Source organism: Epargyreus clarus, unplaced genomic scaffold (assembly GCF_041222505.1).
Source record: "Epargyreus clarus isolate Ecla_fem2 unplaced genomic scaffold, WU_Ecla_fem_2.2 ptg000012l, whole genome shotgun sequence".
Classification (NCBI taxonomy): Eukaryota; Metazoa; Arthropoda; class Insecta; order Lepidoptera; family Hesperiidae; genus Epargyreus; species Epargyreus clarus.
The window spans coordinates 11,632,809-11,651,679 of NW_027332220.1; the positions used below are offsets into that span (position 1 = coordinate 11,632,809).

General features: G+C 34.5%; 1 protein-coding gene across 8 annotated transcripts in view; it reads left to right on the top strand.

Annotated features, from left to right (window-relative positions):
* The window catches only part of cut (homeobox protein, cut), a 196,354-nt gene that overhangs the window by 44,270 nt on the left and 133,213 nt on the right, over positions 1-18,871 (top strand). For 2 of the 8 annotated variants that reach the window (XM_073078580.1, XM_073078579.1), the window contains exon 2: positions 1,396-1,425. The exons of the other annotated variants lie outside the window; for them this stretch is intronic. In XM_073078580.1, coding sequence (XP_072934681.1) covers positions 1,407-1,425 — 19 coding nt within the window. In that variant the 5' untranslated portion in view covers positions 1,396-1,406. The remainder of the gene's footprint in view (positions 1-1,395; positions 1,426-18,871) is intronic. 8 annotated transcript variants of the gene reach the window in all.

Sequence of the window (18,871 nt, forward strand, 5' to 3'; positions counted from 1 at the left end):
ACGTAACCCTCTTGCCACTGTGGGTCGAAAGTATTTTTTATGACAAGGGGTACTTTTAACACCAGAAATGTCTAGTATTCCAACTTAAAATTAAAAAACCCTAGAGAAAGAAAGCTTCCCATTAAAGTAACTAGCGGTTTAAGTAAAAGCTTAATAAACCATAATTTTAGTGTTTCCCGAGCACTTAATGAAGTCGAATTAGGCATTTTGGGTTCCATAAGCGGGTCGTAAAACGGTTATAAAATGTAAGGTATTGATCGCCAAATAAACTATTTAATGTTGTTTTTATTGTTATTTATAGAGGAATAAAACCTTTTTATTAATGTCATCGGGATGGCGGCTTTGGACTTCATTCTTGAGGTTATGGGATTGCTTTTTTTTCTATGATTTAGGCCTACTTTATTGACACCTAAGCACTTTCTAATGTTTTAATGTTTGACCTGTTAAATAGTCACTGAAATAAGTCCATAAGTGACCCCAATTAGAATTGTATTGCAATTTCCCATCAGCATGGAAAGGGTTACGAGCTGACAAGCATGTCAGGTAAATTGTATAATTTTTTTCGTGTTTACGTTAGAAACATAAAGGGTTCGTACACAAAACTGCGATGCGACGTCGCATCGCAAAAATCTGCGAGCTCCCTCGACGCATCGCAAGAACTTGCGAATTGATTCGCATCGCACAGTGGTTGTTGTTGTTGGTCACCCTGAGAGACGCTACGCCGCACGATATCGCATCGCAGCAATTCGCATCGCAATTTTCTGCGTTGCGAATTCGCATCGCAGTTTTGTGTTCGAGCCCAAAATAAAAATATTATTTTGAGTTAGAACTGTGTCCCTCCAAATTGATACACCAGATTTCAAATATAAATTTATTTTATAATGAAACAAGTTACACAAATTTATACAATATTTTAAATGTCTGCTTAGTCGAGAATCGAATCCGGAACTCTCCGCGTGGATGACGTGCGTTATGCAGGTCACCAATATTAATTTCTTATCCATTACAAATTACTTCGAAGTGCAAATAAAACACAATTAAAGTTATTCAATTGTAATTTTATGTGCTTATAAAATAAATTTATTTATCATTAAACGGAAGTAAGTTTACGATTTTGGATTTTAGTGCTGTGCCCGCATTACCGATTCGAACGCAATCGATAATCTTTTATCGTGAATAATTGTAGTATTGGTGTTGTTTTTTATACATGGTGTTGTTTTTTAGCTAATTATGTTCCAATTTCAAATGGCAAATTCTTCATCATGAATAATTGTAATATTGCTCTGATATACATAGTGCTGTTTTTATGTTATTATGTTCCAATTCCAAATTTCAATCGCAAATTATTTATCGTGATAAATTGTATCGTTCTATATATGGTGCTGTTTTTTTCAGGTAATTATGTCATGGCGAGAAGAGAGAAGAGTGAGTAATAAGAAATACTTACTACTATATAAATACTACTGTTTATTTTTAAAGGTTTTAGATTTTGTTCGGGAAATAACTCATATTTTGTGAAGGAACTGTTATTTTAAAGGTATTGTTGTACTGGCCTTGAACTTAGGACAAAAAGCAATGGAGATAAAAGCTAATAAATTATTAGACTGTAAGTAACAACTTATTGCTACCAATACTTATTAGAACTACACTTTAATACAAAGTTGTAAGTAAAAGAACAAACAATGTACAACACAAAAACAAAACAACAAAACAAGAAACCAAAACATGATCGATACATTCAAAACTTTGTCCAAAAAGAGGAAAGCAAATGGCGTCGGAGACAATTTTTAACTTTCTCGCTCTGAACGAATTCGAGTTCGGAACAATTGGGATACAACCCCTAACTTAGATGCAATGGTTCCAGTACGAACAAGGAAACGATAAGCGATGGTTAAACCGGCAAAGCTACAATATTGTTAAATTAAATAAAAAAAAAATCATGACATTTCTATTCAGTGACTTCACTGGTGTTGCGCGTAAAGTGTGGATATATATGTTTGTCTCTTTCTACGTAACGCCTCAACTTTTCGTGTTACACTTGATTTTACTCCTCATAAAATTTCCGTACCGGCCCTTATAACTCAAATCGTTTCTTAAGGAGTAAACTCCAAAAAGATGTTGCATACTTAATTTGCTGATAATTGATGTATGTCGAAGCAAACCACCAAAAACCTAATAATATATTAGAGAGCTATTTAGGTATTCCAAATTAAGCCGAAGCCATCATCGTAAACCCACTTCAGACCTGCTACTGAGCATGGGTCTATTATCTCCCAGAAGAAAAAATATATATTTATCTATAAAATACTTTTAAAATTAAGTAGGTATTTTAATTACTCGTATCAAGCAAACAAAACAACTTAATTAATGACAGTGATGATGGTCGAGACGAAACGTAATATTAAGTAAATATTAATGACAAATTATTTGTTATTATCATTGTCTTAAACAACAACAACAATAATATTATGTTCTTAACATTTGAAGAATAAAGAGCAACATTCTTCAGTATTCGACATCATATTTTTTTTTAATTTCCCGCAATTTTATCGGTGAGACGTCGGCCTTACACGGGGTGAAAATTAATTATTAATTTGTTTCCATTGCCTATCCACACACCCTGCCTTTTTATTTTCATTCGCAATTTATTTTTAACGCTCCAATAATGGCGTCGGTAATTTGTATCAATTACCGCCTCATAATAGATGCGTCCTGTCATGGACTCTCTTTGAACGTTTTTTGGCGTAGCGTTTGATTTTGCATTCATTATTCTTTGATAAACGTTTTTTTTTGCATTTTATACATTGACTTAAAAAATACCTGTAATCGCTTAAAATGTAGTTGGTTAATTTTAAAATTACAATTATCTACTATTAAGTCATAAATTCTAATACAAAATAGGTTCAATTTAATATGACAGTCACTTATTTATATTTATTAGAAATCCTAATTTATGACATGTATCATTAAATAATTATATTTAAGTTTGGAAATTATAATGCATTACACTGACAATAACTTTTAAAACTCGTAAATTTTAATTAAATAGTGCGATTAAAAATGATGGTTATATTTTCATATTTCAAAATTCCAATTCAAAATATTGCAATAAAAATTCTATTTTATGTTTACCAATTCTAAAATATAAAAGATACAGCATGATTCGATTATGTACCTAGATGAAACACAAAACAATTTTACTTTAACACGGAATCGCTTTATACAGAATCGCTACATACATTCCAACATGTAACACTAAAATGTCAAATATCAAACGAGTATCTGTGCTCAAAAACTTTTTTCACACAAAATCGACACGACAGAGGGATCGTATCGGATCCCGGTTCACTCAATTTGGCGGTTCCCGTCGGGATTGTAAAAAGATCAAAAGACCAGGATAATAGTGCGTCGGAAGCTTTATTGGTTTAGTGTGATGTATCCTTAACAGGGTGTTGGCGGGTTTTTGTATTACCCGCGCCAATAAAGAATTCATATTTTCATGTTATAAAAGTATTCGTTGAAAGGGTATTATAGTGATGAATAAAATAAATCAGCCCACTGAAGTAACATAGAAATCACGAATCAAGATTATAAAAATGTAAAGTCTGAAACCCATAGGAAATGCATTATTAACATTAAGAGTTAAATTAGAACATTATTCATGTTCATTATTCGAACATAAACATATTATTGGTAAAGCGACTAAATGTGGATTTTTTTAAAAATAATACCTTTACTCGCAAATACGAGTACTATTTTTATTGACTCGGGTAATACCATAGCGATACACGCATTGCAAAAGGTTTTCGGAAATCATATTATGTTGGCTGTGCAGCAATATTATTTTTGTGTTCGTACGCGGTTTTTGACATCTATTTTTTGTTTGATTACTGATTTAAAATGACCTTTATTTTTTCCAAATACTTTATGAAACTTTAAAACAAATTGTGTAAAATATTTATTTCCAATTTAAAATATTTGTAAATAATATTGTTTATTGCTACAGGTAAACCATTTAAGAAAAGTCATAAGAAAAAATGTATTTAGATCATAGTACAATATAATGCATTCTACTCGTATCAAGAACAGTACCGACTATCCTTATATTGTTATTGATTTAAATCGAAAACAAAACGGTCTGAAATTCCAAAATGTACAACGCACCACTTTTAGTCATCAATTAAAATTGTTACCCAGCAATCAATATCAATCATTTCAAAAAATATATTGTAGTGGCATTGCCAATCGCAATTAGCGTAATTGTGCCACTTGTCACTGTCGCCGACAAAGTTGCATCTCATAACCTGATCAGTTGGCACTTATAGATAAGTAGAGTAGCATATGTGCCCCGCTCAGTACTTAGTCTTAATGTCGCAAAGATATGTAAATATATAGCTGCAACTCTTTTATGTCCCATTGCTGGGAACGTTTCTCTACAACTAGCAAGAGGGTTGGAGCTTACTCCACCACGCTGCTTCAATGCGTATTGGCCATAAAAATAATTACAAATGGCAATAATCGGTTGTCAGGTTTTGTATGTTCCGAATTGTATATACTCATTTAATTCATCATAAAAACGATTTAAATAATCAGATCATATTAAGAGTAAATCATGCTGTATATAAAAATAAAACCGATTGACAAAGAGTTCGAACGGATATTGAATTTTAAATATTCACAATTAGCACGTCACCGCCAAACGGGGCTAACACCACCTTACAAATATTTTAGCACTTTTAAAACACCATTTGGAAAGGAACAAAGATATTTTAAAATATCATCCATTTTTCAACAGAATAAAATTTATTTAACAATTTTTTTACAAACATTTTAGCAAAATTTTAAAACATAAGGTGTTTATGTACAATTGTAAACAGTAAAATAAAGATACAAAGAAAGAAATAGTAAAGTTAGTTACTGATTTCAATTGATTGGATCAACAAAAACAAATATTTTATCAATTACCGAAGCACGGAATTTTAATTCGTTGTCAACGTTTAAACTTCGTTATTTGTCATGAACATACATACGAAACTTACACATACAAAAATTATTACCATTTACCATCAAATCGAAAATACTAATTCGCGACAAGTAACAATAAAAATAGATGCCACAGTTCAAACAAGAAAATTGGGGAGTCTTAAGAAGTTTGTGACCGCGACTGAACATCTCATTCTTTACCCCTCGGAGGGTGAACAGGTAAAGAGGTGCTTAAGATGTTTTTTCAGGAAACAGATCACGTTCGATGTCTTAAGTGAGCCATCTTTGTTTCCCGCCCTCCGAATCTTTTATGCCAAATGTTTTATTAAATTCTAATGGCGCTTAGATTTTAATATTGGCTTATTTTTTGGGATCTTTGAGTGTTGAATTCGTTATTTTTGTGAATAGATTTATTATATCTGGTGTGATTATACAGTAGTATGAATTTTAACGTTTATTCGAACCTCTGATACACATAATCTTTAGTTGTGCTCTTTAACTTCATATAGATCAGTGATCACTATACCAATGTCACACAGATAGTCCTGCATTCGATTCCCAATTAGGTAAATCCAAAACATTTTATAATCCTATTCCAAAAATGTATGTGTAAAAATGCAATTACATATACTAAACCGCTAAGTTTCTTCACTTATCTTGTCAATTCTATAATTTTGTAAACAGGCTTGATTCAAATAAACAAATTTCATTTCACAACGGAATATCTTCGTCCATTGCGGTACTAAACAACATTCGTAGAGCTCGCATATTGACAGACAACTTTTCCTATTAAGCTGATCTCAATTGGCTAAGGATCGGTGCAATCAGGACGGATTGATCGGCATTATCTCACAATAGAGCAATTGACAACGTTGCAGCATCACGCGTCGCTCGCGTGATTTGAACGTTATAATGTATCTACTATCGACATCTTGGAGCACACTTTTTATATCTATTACAGAAGTAGTAGACGGACATGCAGTCCACTTGATGGTAAGTGGCTACTGCCGTCCGTGGACATCTGTAATCAACCCCAGAAAAGACCAGATTCCCACCTAAGGTCGACCACAGACGCGCCGCTTTCCCCGAGGACTTACCTAGAATGCCTCGGAAATGTATGACCTCACCACACCCTTCCAACCAAAACACAGCAGCGCTTGCCATACTTGTTATAGACAAAAATAGGTGTGACGATGGTGCCACAGAAGTTGAACTATGAGGATCTTACCATTTGGTGCACTGCTAGTTTATTATTTCAATTTTACAAAAGATCTCGTAATGTCAGCATTAGGCATATTAGTGTCCTCAGACTTACCTACTATCTTAGGTCAAAAACATCCCAGGTTAAAAGTCCCAAGAAAAGAACATCGAAATAACTCCACGCGCCAATTTCCGAAGACCTTTGAATTTATACCCAAAGTTTTATGTTTTCATTTGAAAAAGTTTCTATAATTACGACCGTTTTTGTGCCGTAAACCCATATCAATCAAATCGAATATAATCCTCTTTAAAATCGATCGTTTGACAAAACAGATAGAGTCAACTACTGATGGGGTCCTAAAATTTTATGACCCATAAAACTGTGACTTATGCGTATACCACCTTATACCTACGGTCAGTTGTACTGGCGACGCCCGTGGCTTTGGCTACTTTTTAAAGATAAAGGAATTATTATGTTGGACCATTAAAAATACCCTAAGTTTTTAATTTGTCTAGAGTCCTAATTGGTTTTACTTGTGTTCGACCAGTAGTCGAAAATTGGTCACAATCATAGAATTAATAGCTGTCAAACAAAAAAAAAACAGTTGGCAAAAAAGAAAAAAGGCACGTAAATGTTTTTGCCTCCATCTACATATCTATATTTCTAGAAAGGTGTTCTTCGTGAAAATATCAATGTAAAGCTACTGTGTACTGATTTGAAGACTGTAAGGCCAAGACTTTTAAACAAGGCGTTTTAACTTAGTTCTCACGCTTTCGACATTTATGATCGACCTCAGGTAGACAACCAATTTTAGTTCCATTACGAATTATTTCAATTATTTTTGGGGTATGGGTGTTCGTGTACCTACACATGTGTGTTGTTGACACTCACGCACAGCATGCTAGTGTTATAATATGTGTAAAAATATTATTGACTTTTTAATTTAGATCAAAGACTAACATAAAATAAATTAAAATCAATATAGGTACAGACAAATTTTATATTTACATATAATGGAATATAGATTTGAACATTAAAATTCGATATTACGAGCGATAGTTCTAATTTTATGAGACTTTAAAACTGAACGACGGACGGGTTAATTTTTTTATATTACGATTTGACGAAAACAGCTATAAAAAGATAGTAATATTTTTATGGCCACGGTTGATGAAAAATGATATAATGTATGCAACAAATTCTGATTACGTTCGAATTTTTGCAAAGTTGTTGAAAGTCAATTTTATTTATTTAAAGTAGTTTATATTTGTTTTATATTTCATTTTGTACATTCGTTTTTATTTAGTTTAACTCGTTAAAACCTTGAAAAACAAATACAAATATCAATTTAAGTACCAATTAATTAAAGTAATTTTAGTAAAATATTTTGTATTTCTTAATTTAAGATTATTTTTATTTTCTTTTAATATAAATTCAACAGATATCTGATCAAAATCGAGATATTTCTTATCGGAAATTTTATATAAACTAACTTTTCTATAATGTTTAGTAATTCTATGCTTAGTACATTTACCCCTTTTGTTATTAACAAAGATTTCAATTTAAACGTAACATCAACCAGTACAGTTGTCAAGCCAAATTGCTCCATACCATGGAGGAACAGCATGAGGGCAGCAAAAAGCCCAGATTGGACCGGTCCAGAGGTCCACATTCCGGCCAAGGACGGCGGTGGGACGCGAGGCGTTTTAATTGTCAAAATTGTCGCTTTGATCATGCCGACCATGTGGCGAATCGGGCTTGCTTTTTGTTGCGAATGTTTTGTGTCCCACTGCTGGGCAAAGGTTTGGAGCATGGTTGACCAGGTTTCTTCAATAAGAATAGATGTAGTTACTTAAATAATATAAACTATTAATATGAAGAAGTTAATTTAAAAGTTACATAATTTGAAATTATACATTTATATTATTCTATCATTCACCACATAGGGTGTTCCGAGTTCGATTACGTACGTGTCAGAGACACATACATATCAATAATGTACATATTAATATTTCTGAGTGTATTTGTATGTGTGCAGTTATACCAAAGACACAGAAGGAAGGACACGTTAGTGTTGAAAGCATTTTATCCATAGACAAAGACTATATCTATGGTTGAACCTATTTAACCACTTTTTTTAAACACTTAACAGTATCGCCGTTTTTAATCCCAGCAAAACAAAACTAAGCACATATAACTTATCGTGTTAACTTTTTACCAATAACTCATTGCAATAAGCCCATAACTTCAATCATTGCTGGACAAAAACCGACTACCCAAGTCGAACGGTATTGACATAAGTTATGGACAGAAGGTAGTATTTTTTCGCGTCAGTAAATGCAACTAACGTCACGTCACGTCACGTCACGCGATCGACCCCACTGAAGGGTTGCGATTTTTAAAGAGAAAAAGAAAATAATCTTTTATCTATTGTCTACAAAGAAATAGATAAGTAGATAACAAATGATTGTATAATTGTCTACAATAACAAAATTCGAATTGACATCTTTATGATATCTTCTTCCCTTTAACATACTAAATAGGTGGATACTCATAAACTTAAATGTAATTAAATCTGATCTATGAATTTCGACTTCACAGGATTTTTAAAAAAATATATATACGAATTAGATTCCTTTTTCCTTTTTCTTAAACTATCTAATTTCTAGTACTTACACAGAAAATTACACAGAAAAGGATTGAAATTTGAAATCTTTAGTAAGTAAAAATGGGATAGATTGCTTATTAATAAAGGGCGTCAACCCTGGTCCAAACTACCCTAACAGCAGATAACTAACATCTGACCAACAAAATCACAAGATAATCCAACTCCCAACCCGCTTCAACTCCCACCGAAAAAGTTGACAAGTTTTATTATCATAAGTTCTAAAAAAATCGGATTCCAATACCGGCCGGTAATTAGACAGGTGATTCGCTAATTCGGATCAGGAATCCGTCTTAATTCCGCTGGACGGTGGGAACCGCACGTAGGAAAGCCGGCATTTTGGACAAAAACAAAACATTTTTCATATTAGACGCTCCACTTTCAACCTTACTGCGTTCTTATACGACTTCTAATTTCAACTATAATGTTGTATAACCTTATTATAAGGCAGAGTTGGAAGGTCCAGCGATTTGGCAGATTTTTATTGGATAGTGGGATGCGATATCGAATATTTCGATATAAATGCAGGTAGATATTCGATTGGGATGCAGCGGTAGGTACTTTGATCTGAATTAAATGTTTTTTTTTTACATAAGGAAAATTCTGACAAACAACGCGTCCCTTTGAGTTTAGAAGTATTGAAATTTTCAAAGGCAGGTTCTTATGCTTAATCCACATAAGCACTAAGAAAAGATTTACGAAAAGATGCAACTGTTAAATTCAATTTTTCGGTCAAGTCACAGGTTAACAGATCTGTCCTTACGACTAGTGACAGCTGGACCATATAACGATTAATTAGTCATATAATTTAACCTCTAGGTTAGTCATGTAATCTTTATTTCTCCCTAAAGCCAATTAAACTTCAAGTGACGATTATTCGTACATTGCTCATGTAGTGCACTGATAGTAACTTCCGAAATTTCGGAGCACACCCGAAATTTCGTCCGAAACTTCGGAGAACACTTGAAACTTCGGAGCGCACCCGAATATTCGCACAAACCAACGGATCATGCAGTATACGTGCGCACGCGGCCCTGACCTCCCGAGGAAGTAGGGTCTGATCTCGGATGCAATCATCTCGCTGCGCTGTTATGTAAGCGTTTCTTTTTTTCGACTGACGGGATGTCGCTGTTTGCATGGCGATAGGGTGTGCGAGTATGTGTATGAAGGTCGTTTGTATATTGATATGCAGTTCTTATCTGGATTTGATTAAGATTATGTCTAATTTTTAACGTAAAATCACTAAAGGTAAGGCTACAAAACAAAGAAATGGTTAACAAGCAAAAGAGAAAATGCTACTGAATGTTTAAGGAAGTAAAACAGAAATGGTGTAGCTACAAATATTAGATGAAAACATTATTAAACATATAACATATGGATATGTATTTTTATAACTAAATTTTGCTGTAAAAATGGAATATTTCTTCAAATGAAAATATTTACAAAACAAAGTAGTTTATTCACGTTATTATTGTTTGACCTCAATAACACGTCGCATCGAAGAAAACTTTCAAAACTAAACATTATCAAACCATACAACAAAATAAAATCTATGAAAAATATTCTGTATAAAGATACAAATCACTAAATTGCTCCCAATACTACGCTGGGACGGAATGGGAGTGTGTAAAGCACACAAACTAGAAAATATGACCACTTCACATCGAATCAATGAGGCGGCGCCGCGACGTTTCATCGGATTTCCGGATAACAGAGACATAGGGTCGGTAACTGATCTGGATTTATTACTTTTTTATCAAGTTGGAGAACTTTTTTTTGAACGAGTTGGACTGCATGCTGCGTGCTGCACCTGATGAACCACAAGTGAGTTATGATAAAACGTTTGAGGCATCGCTTCAACAGTACCGTCAGTACCGTACATCTAATCATCAGCCAGCAGTTTGTCGTAGGTCTACCCAAATTGACATCCAATCATGTGCTTTCTGAATTCAATAGTTTCCCGTCTTCTTCAGGTCATCGTGGTCCCCACTCGAGGACTTTTCTTCCCCATCGGTTTCCGGTCCTCCGAGGGATATTGCCAACTCGTTGCCACTTTGACTTATTGCCTATTCTATTCAAATGAAAACCTAAGAGCATTTATTATGCTGTCATTCGAAGCTGGCGAGACTGGTAACTCCCCTGGTGTTGTAAATGTTTAGGCGATGCTGCCTAGTATACACAGACTGACATCAATTGATCTATCTTGTATTTACGACAACCTACAAGATTTTCAATGACATCATTCGCTACAGACATCGTTACAGATAAAATAAATTCAGTGAAATATAATTTCACTTCACAATGGTCCCTATGGAGCGAGATTTAGAATTTATTGCCGTCTTCCCTATCGGCAACCCTGGCCGGAAGTGCGTTGAACGGGAAAATAGGCGGAAGTTTCCGTGAAAAACGCGAAAAGAAAACCCGAATTTGCATGAAAAAGGGCACTTTTGTGTCTCCCCCCGATCGGTTGTAAATTTGTCAGATTGTCGATTTCGAATGCGATTCGACACTGTTGTTCTGTTGTTATGGTAATGCGGATCCTGGTTTCCGTCAAGTGGCTATCATCGGATTTGCGGATTTGTGCCGTTTTCTGATGTTTGCTGTTTATGTTTGATGCATGATGTTTTGATTGACACGGTTTGTTTACTGTTTACAATTGGTGATATTTTTTTCTTATTGGCATTTTTTATCAATCACTCTTTGGTTTAACATGAGAAATAGTTGTAGATTTAGAAAATCATAATCTTTGTTTCATTGTTCCTACTAATTTATATCCATACATCTGCCCTTAGAGTCCATTCTTCTCGACCTTTAGAAGGAAAGTTACATGATAAGAGAATTATGGGATTCTACCATTCAGATATTAAGTAGTTAATTATACCCTAAAGTTTGTTATTTATTCTAATGATAATATAAAAATGAAGAGACATTTCCGTAAACGATTCCAAATTAGTTCTCAGAGGTAGCGATACATCTCTGGCCAACCTCAGGTTGCCAAGGGGATTTAGTACAGGTGACCATAACTGACGGGTACATATCCTTCTCATTCTGAGAGGAGACCCGTGCCCAGCAGTATGATAGATGAAGTGGACTGCATGTTCGCTTGGTACTTATTTTTTTTACATATTCTTCATCCAAGAATACCTATTTCTATCTACATTTTTAAATACTCAATACTAAGAATATAAATCAGTAAGTTCAATAGTATTAAATATCGTGTCGCTAATGGCGCGTAATCGAAGAGTTCGAAAACAACAGGTGCCGGGAATCAAACCCAGACAGTAACGGGACACATCTGCCGTGCTATCGGGATCGCTCTATTTGTGTCCCGCGGATTGAAATGGGGGAGTGTTTTTTGTGATCTTGAGTGGACATTGTTATTTTAAGGCACATGAGGAGTGTATCGAGGTGGTCATTGCTGCCAAGGACGATCAACCGTATTAACATGGAGGTTAATACGGTTGATTACAGATGTCCATAGGCGGTTGCCACTTGCCATCAGTTGGATTATATATCACAAACACGCTTTTTACACTCATTGTTCTCCACAGTAGAAATCATGGTGTCGTAGGCCCATACTCAGAATAAAAACAAATAAAATTTTGTCATGTTTGCCTGACCGGACATGGAACCCATAATCATGTCAGTTCGAATAGTGACTACGGCGTCACGTATACAATACACGTAATTATTTCTTCGAAAAAATCTTTTTCAAATATTTTGATTATGCGATTATATTACTTACTACCAATTTATCCGAATCGTGCTAAACAAACCGAAGATCTAAATAAAACTCACTTTACGTATTCGCAAAGACATCTTTAACACAACAATCGCCGCTTTGTCATTAAAAATAGCTTTAAAACTTCCACAACTCGCCAACACAAACAGACAGACTGTCGAGCAACAAACGAAAACAACTGCAATTAATATGAAAACAACACCTACTAATACTTACAGCAGTCTAAAACAATCGTAGCTCCGTACACATAGAGTCTATTTGGCTGGGAATGTCGGTCGGAAGGGTCCAAAGAAGGGATGTTATACAGCTCCGTAATCGGAACCGAAACTATTGGATATCCGAAACAAAAATATCCGAAAGAGTAATCAAATCCGATTACTATTATGAAAAGTTTTACCCCGACCATTCCGACGCTCGGCTTACTTTACAAAAATTAAACATTATTATCAAAAATTATCTATTTACTTAACCTTTACAATTTCTCAAAAATCTAACATATTAACGAAATTACAGCAGATTCCAAAATGTAATTGAATAATGTAGAAATAAATGACAAAGTCAATGTAACAATTTTGCAATGCAAAATTTGCATATCCTAATGCCAAGAATAAAATATTTATTATGAATTAGTCTGTAAATAAACGATTTGCTTTGATTTGATGTCATAGTATTAAAAAATATCCGTATCCATCCGGATCCGCAATTTCAAGTACCATGCCTATTTAGAATAAAATACTTTGGGTCAGCCGCAACTCAATAAATACTTCATAGTATCGGTTTGAGGGCGGCGAACGTCCGGCCTTCGATCCCGGCCCTCAGGACCCCGGGGTGAGAGGGTCGCGATAGGGTTTTCAAAGTTTTCACTTCTAATCTGATGACAATTTGATTTCAAATTCTACTCATAAAATTAATTCATCATCATCATCATCATCAACAACCCATTACTGTTCCACTGCTGGGCACGGGTCTCCTCTCAGAATGAGAAGGATTAGGCTATAGTCCAAGTGCGTATTGGTAGACTTCACATACCTTTCAGATTTTTTTTAATAAATCTCTCAGGTATGCAGGTTTCCTCACGACGTTTTCCTTCACCGTTTAGCAAGTGACAATTAATTTCTAATACGTACATATCTTTAAAAAATCAGAGGTGCGTGCCTGGGATTTAAACCTCGGACCTCCCGACCGAGAGGCCGAGTTTCTTACCCACTAGGCTATTACAGCTTATGCATAAAATGCATTAAATACAATAAATAACATTATATAAGTACTTTATGCAATATATTACTTAAATAATTACAGTTAGGTAGGTACTGAAAACAATACTGGTTAGTAAATATTTTTAATTATATCTTATTCGCTGATCATAATAAAATTATTAACAATCTTAACAAAAAGTTAATAACAATATAAATATCCTTTTGAACAATTATTTTAAATATACGATCAAATTTTTGTATAATCTTTATGTGGTAAAATTATATGAAAATATTTATAAACAACATTGTTTTCATTTCTCATGTCGCAATGTTGGGCACAAATTTTCGCTTAGAATGAACAAGATTTAGACCATTGTCCACAATGCTGGACAAGGGCGGAATGGTATTTTCGCAAACCTTGAAGACTTTTTGGATAGTGTCGTCGTCAACCCATTACTGTCCCATTATTGGGCCCGGGTCTCCTCTCAAAGTAAGAATAATTTCGGTCATAGTCAATTGCTCTGACCAAATGCGTATTGGTAATAATTTTATTATAATAAGAAGGTATATAATTTGCAAAAACAGTGTTAAGGATTCGAACCCTGGACCTCTATAAATGACATTATTTAACCACTGCTCGATAAATATGTACAGAAGAAAGCACATCACTATTAATCACATCACTAATCCTCAAAATGTCATGTCCAAGAAAATCGCTTATTAAATCATTGGGGTCCAGTCGACGGTCAAGAGGTGTTTTATCGGGATAATCCGGGATCTCCGATGTAAACCCGTAATGAGGGTCAATAGTTCCCGTTTAGTTAACTAGAGGTTCATTTCGGGAGGTCTCCGGGTTAAATATGTTCGACAACTTGTATTAGTGGTTGACTCTATTGATTAATTGTCCAAGTGTTAATCCCATTTTCACGTCGTATTTGTAGCTTATGATAATTATTACACTGTTAAACATGTTAATAAATATATTGACATTAGCACTACAATTAATTTTTTTTTCTTCCTGGCCTAAACATAGCAGCTTTGAAATTTTTAAGGTACAAAAACATGAAAAAGGGCTCCTTTACGAAAATCCAATAAACAGAGAGAAGTACCTTTGAATGGACACTGTGAAGTGTGTAATAAGGTAAACCACTAAAACGCGAAGCAATAGAAATTACTAATAATAAGCTATGTAATCCAATAAATACACCAGTGACAGACCTAACAGCTAAAAGTTAAGATTAAAACTACTTCGCAACAATCCGCTATAAATATGTACCTACGGTGGTATATATATTAAACCATGCAGTATGTACCACCCTCCCTCCCTCAAAGGATGCGTGCAGATGCAAAATATTAAAAATATACACCACCCTACATACCACCACCAACACGGGTTTCGCTCCAAAACGGAGCATCATCAGGGTAAGTTGACTCTACGACGGTTAATCGTTAAGTGACCATCCTTCATATTTATAGCGGATTGTTGCGAAGTAGTTTTAATCTTAACTTAATAGCATGGATTTCCGCAAAGTAACGCCTGATACAATTAACTATCTAACAGTTAAAGTCTATGGCAAAAACATAAAATGAGTTGTATGCTCACAAGCATATGTTACACCAAAAAATCAAGAACAAAAGCATTGGAATGCTTTCTCGACCTCCTGACTAATACGACATTCAATTACGATCGATCGCCATCGATCGAGGAGCAAAAGGCCTTAACCCATAAAAATCATAAATAGATCCCGCACAACGCGACATCTACTCTAAACAGTTTAATGTAGAGATCATTTCAGCGCACGGTGACACGTGCAATCCGTTGAAAGGTTAGCGGATATTGCTTATTAATGTTATGACTGGATTGAATCGGCCTATCGCATAATAACGATAGCTACGTCGTCTGCGACTGATCTGTTGGCTTATTTACGGAATATTAAGTGATTATATGTAGAAATGCTATCTTTTGAAATATAATAATTGGCGGTTAAGGTTAAGTGATTCTAACGGTAGAGGAAAACGTCTTGAAGAAAAAGTTCTTAACTTATAAAAATATTTTACAAGTTATATGAAATTCAAATTGTAGGTAAACGTTGTTGTCTATAGTATAAACCCTCATTCTAATAGGAATCTGTACGCAGTACGAGACTATAAACGGTTGATAATGATAATGGCCGATAGTTATTATCAACTGCTACTAAGGTTGGCCTAAGAACCTACTCCTTCGTACATCTTACAATGTTGTTTGTCCATCTCGTTTAATATCCATTGTATCCTGGATAACTAGGAACACTTACACTAATCTGTGATCTAAATTTGATACCCACTACTCAAATCCCACGCGCACAAAACTGCGGGATCGAGCGTGATTGTGGCCACTGAATGGGCTATTGGCAATAAAGATGATTGAACTAACTACCCGTGGATACGATTACAGAGCAAAAACTCCGGTTAGCATCGAACTAAGTCGATAGAAGGTTTTGAACTGTAATTCGATAATAATATGACTTCATTTAACTAAAAGGGTGTACTTACTGCAAAAACGATCGAAGCTATTATAGACTTAATTAACTTTTTACTAAGAACGGATTGGTATAGTAATAATCGGGGATTGTAATATTGGACATAAATTTCAAAATGGATGAATTTTCGTTATTTACTTAATTACCTAGCTTCTGTTAGGAGTAGGTATAGATATTGCTGTATTTTTAACTTTGTACAAACTAGTTCTAAACCTTTTTAGTTTGTAACTGAACAATAATTAAATATTGAGCGCATCAGATTATGTGGATTAAAATATAAACAAATACGTAAGTTTTTCTAAGTTAACGTTCATAATAAAATAGCTATCATAAAATCCCATATTTGAACAGAAATGATAAACACAAGAAACCGTATTCGAATACGACGTTGTATTTTTACGATAACATAAACATAGAAACGCCATTAATACAGCTCTAATTATCCTCACACCAGATTTATCCGTAATCATAATATAAATAAATCACACAAAAAACTCCACCGAGATTCGATTGAGATGCCACATGTATCATATTTTGTTTTGAGAAACTATTTTCAGTGGAATCGAAATAACACATTAACTTCTTTAAGAAAATATCCTGTTGGGGACTCGTTTTACTGATGGCGAGTGACGAGATGTTTGAGAGAAGCGAATGAAATAGTACAATGTCTCTCATAGGCTTGTACTAATGTGGCTATTTTAAATAACATAGTCCACTTGAGATATATATTTTTTTCTTTTTCTTACTTTAACCTAAAGTCGGTCACACATGCGTTGCTAACCTTAAGGACTAAATTATAAAGCCTTATATCTCTGCCTTACCACACAAAACAAATTATGATTAAATATAAACAAGGTATAAATAGTTGTAGGAATATCTAAATACGTATCATGATACAAGAAACATGCGGGCTTAATCATTATACTTATCTGTATCAATATTTCTTCAGTTTCTAGTAATAATTAATATCTTAGATAATTAATTCATTGATATCAACTTACAATACACGCATACATTTACATACACATCTATCAATATTAGTTTAAGTGCCTTTAACGTGACATTAAAGGTGGTAGAACCCTTTGTGGTTCGACTCCGGCGGCACCACCGCCACACCTATTTCTACCTAATAACAGCAGTGTTAAGCGCTGCTGTGTTCCGGTTTGAAGGGTATGGTAAGGGAGACAGACTTTTCCGAGGCGTTCCAGCTTAGTCCTCAGGGGTAGCGGCGCATCTGTGGCCGACCTCAGGTAGGAATATCTAATCCTATCTGGGGTTGATTACAGATGTCCATGGGCGGCAGTAGCCACTTACCATCAGGTGGACTGCATGCTCGTCTGCTACTCTTATATTATAAAAAAAAAAAAAAAAAAAAAAAAAATTGTCACTCCAAATAATATATGTACATAACATTTTTTGTTTTCCAGCAGTAATATCCTAGTGGTTAAGAAACTCAGCCTCTTGACCGAGGGGTCCTACGTTCAAATCTTAGGCAACACACCTCTGATTTTTCAAAGTTATGTGCTTATTGTTTTAATTAATTATCACTTGCTTAAACGGTGAAGGAAAACATCGTGAGGAAACCTGCATACCTGAGAAAGCTTAAATTTTTTTTTTGCAAAGGTATGTAAATTTTACCGATTCGCATTTGGCCAGCGCGGTGGACTATGGCTTAATCCTTTTCATTCTGAGAGGAGATCCGTGCCCAGCAATGGGTCAGTAATGGGTTAATAATATTTTTTATTTCAAAAGATATTAATAGCTTACGATCACTCGCGTGTGGTGGAACTTCAAAATAAAAATAAAATGCATTCGGTGTCGACGTATACATGTTAATATTTTGAATTTATTATTTTTTCGACTTACGACGCTTTGCTTTGGGTAGTTACTTACACGTTAGTAGGAGTTATGGTTGTTGAAATACCAAACATATCACATATTTATGGTCATATCGTGTACCTATAATGATATATTTTTATCCCTAGCTTAACATTGTCATATTTTATCAGGGGTAACAAATGTAAGGTAAAATTATTTTTAAATTTTCATAGTGTGACTCTTTTTGTAGCGTACTATCATGGAACTATCTCAAATTTGTGGATGTTTCAAGTTTAATGTTTTATCTATCACACTATTCCTGTAGTCTAATATGTAAGCTATTTTTTTACTCTTTGGTAGGTGGTAGACTTCTTAGTGTTTCGGCTCTGGGGACACCACTGCTACTCCTATTTCTGACTAATAAGAGGAGTGTTAAGCGCTGCTGTGTTTCAGTTTCAAGGGTGTAAGGGAGACATACTCATCATTTAGTAAACAGGCAAATGGCGAGTGTCGCTAATAGACAATCAACCTCAGATAAGCGTAGAGTCGTAAGAGTAGAGTCGATAAGAGTCGGCCACAGGTATGCTGCTACTCCTGAGGACTAAACTGGAAAGCTTTGAATAAACATATCTTTCTTACCACACCCTATAAACCACACAACTGCTTAGCTACACACAAATAGCTACACTGTTTCTATTGTACATAAATATCTCTTAAAGTTTTTCCGCTGTAAATTCTGTAAAAGTT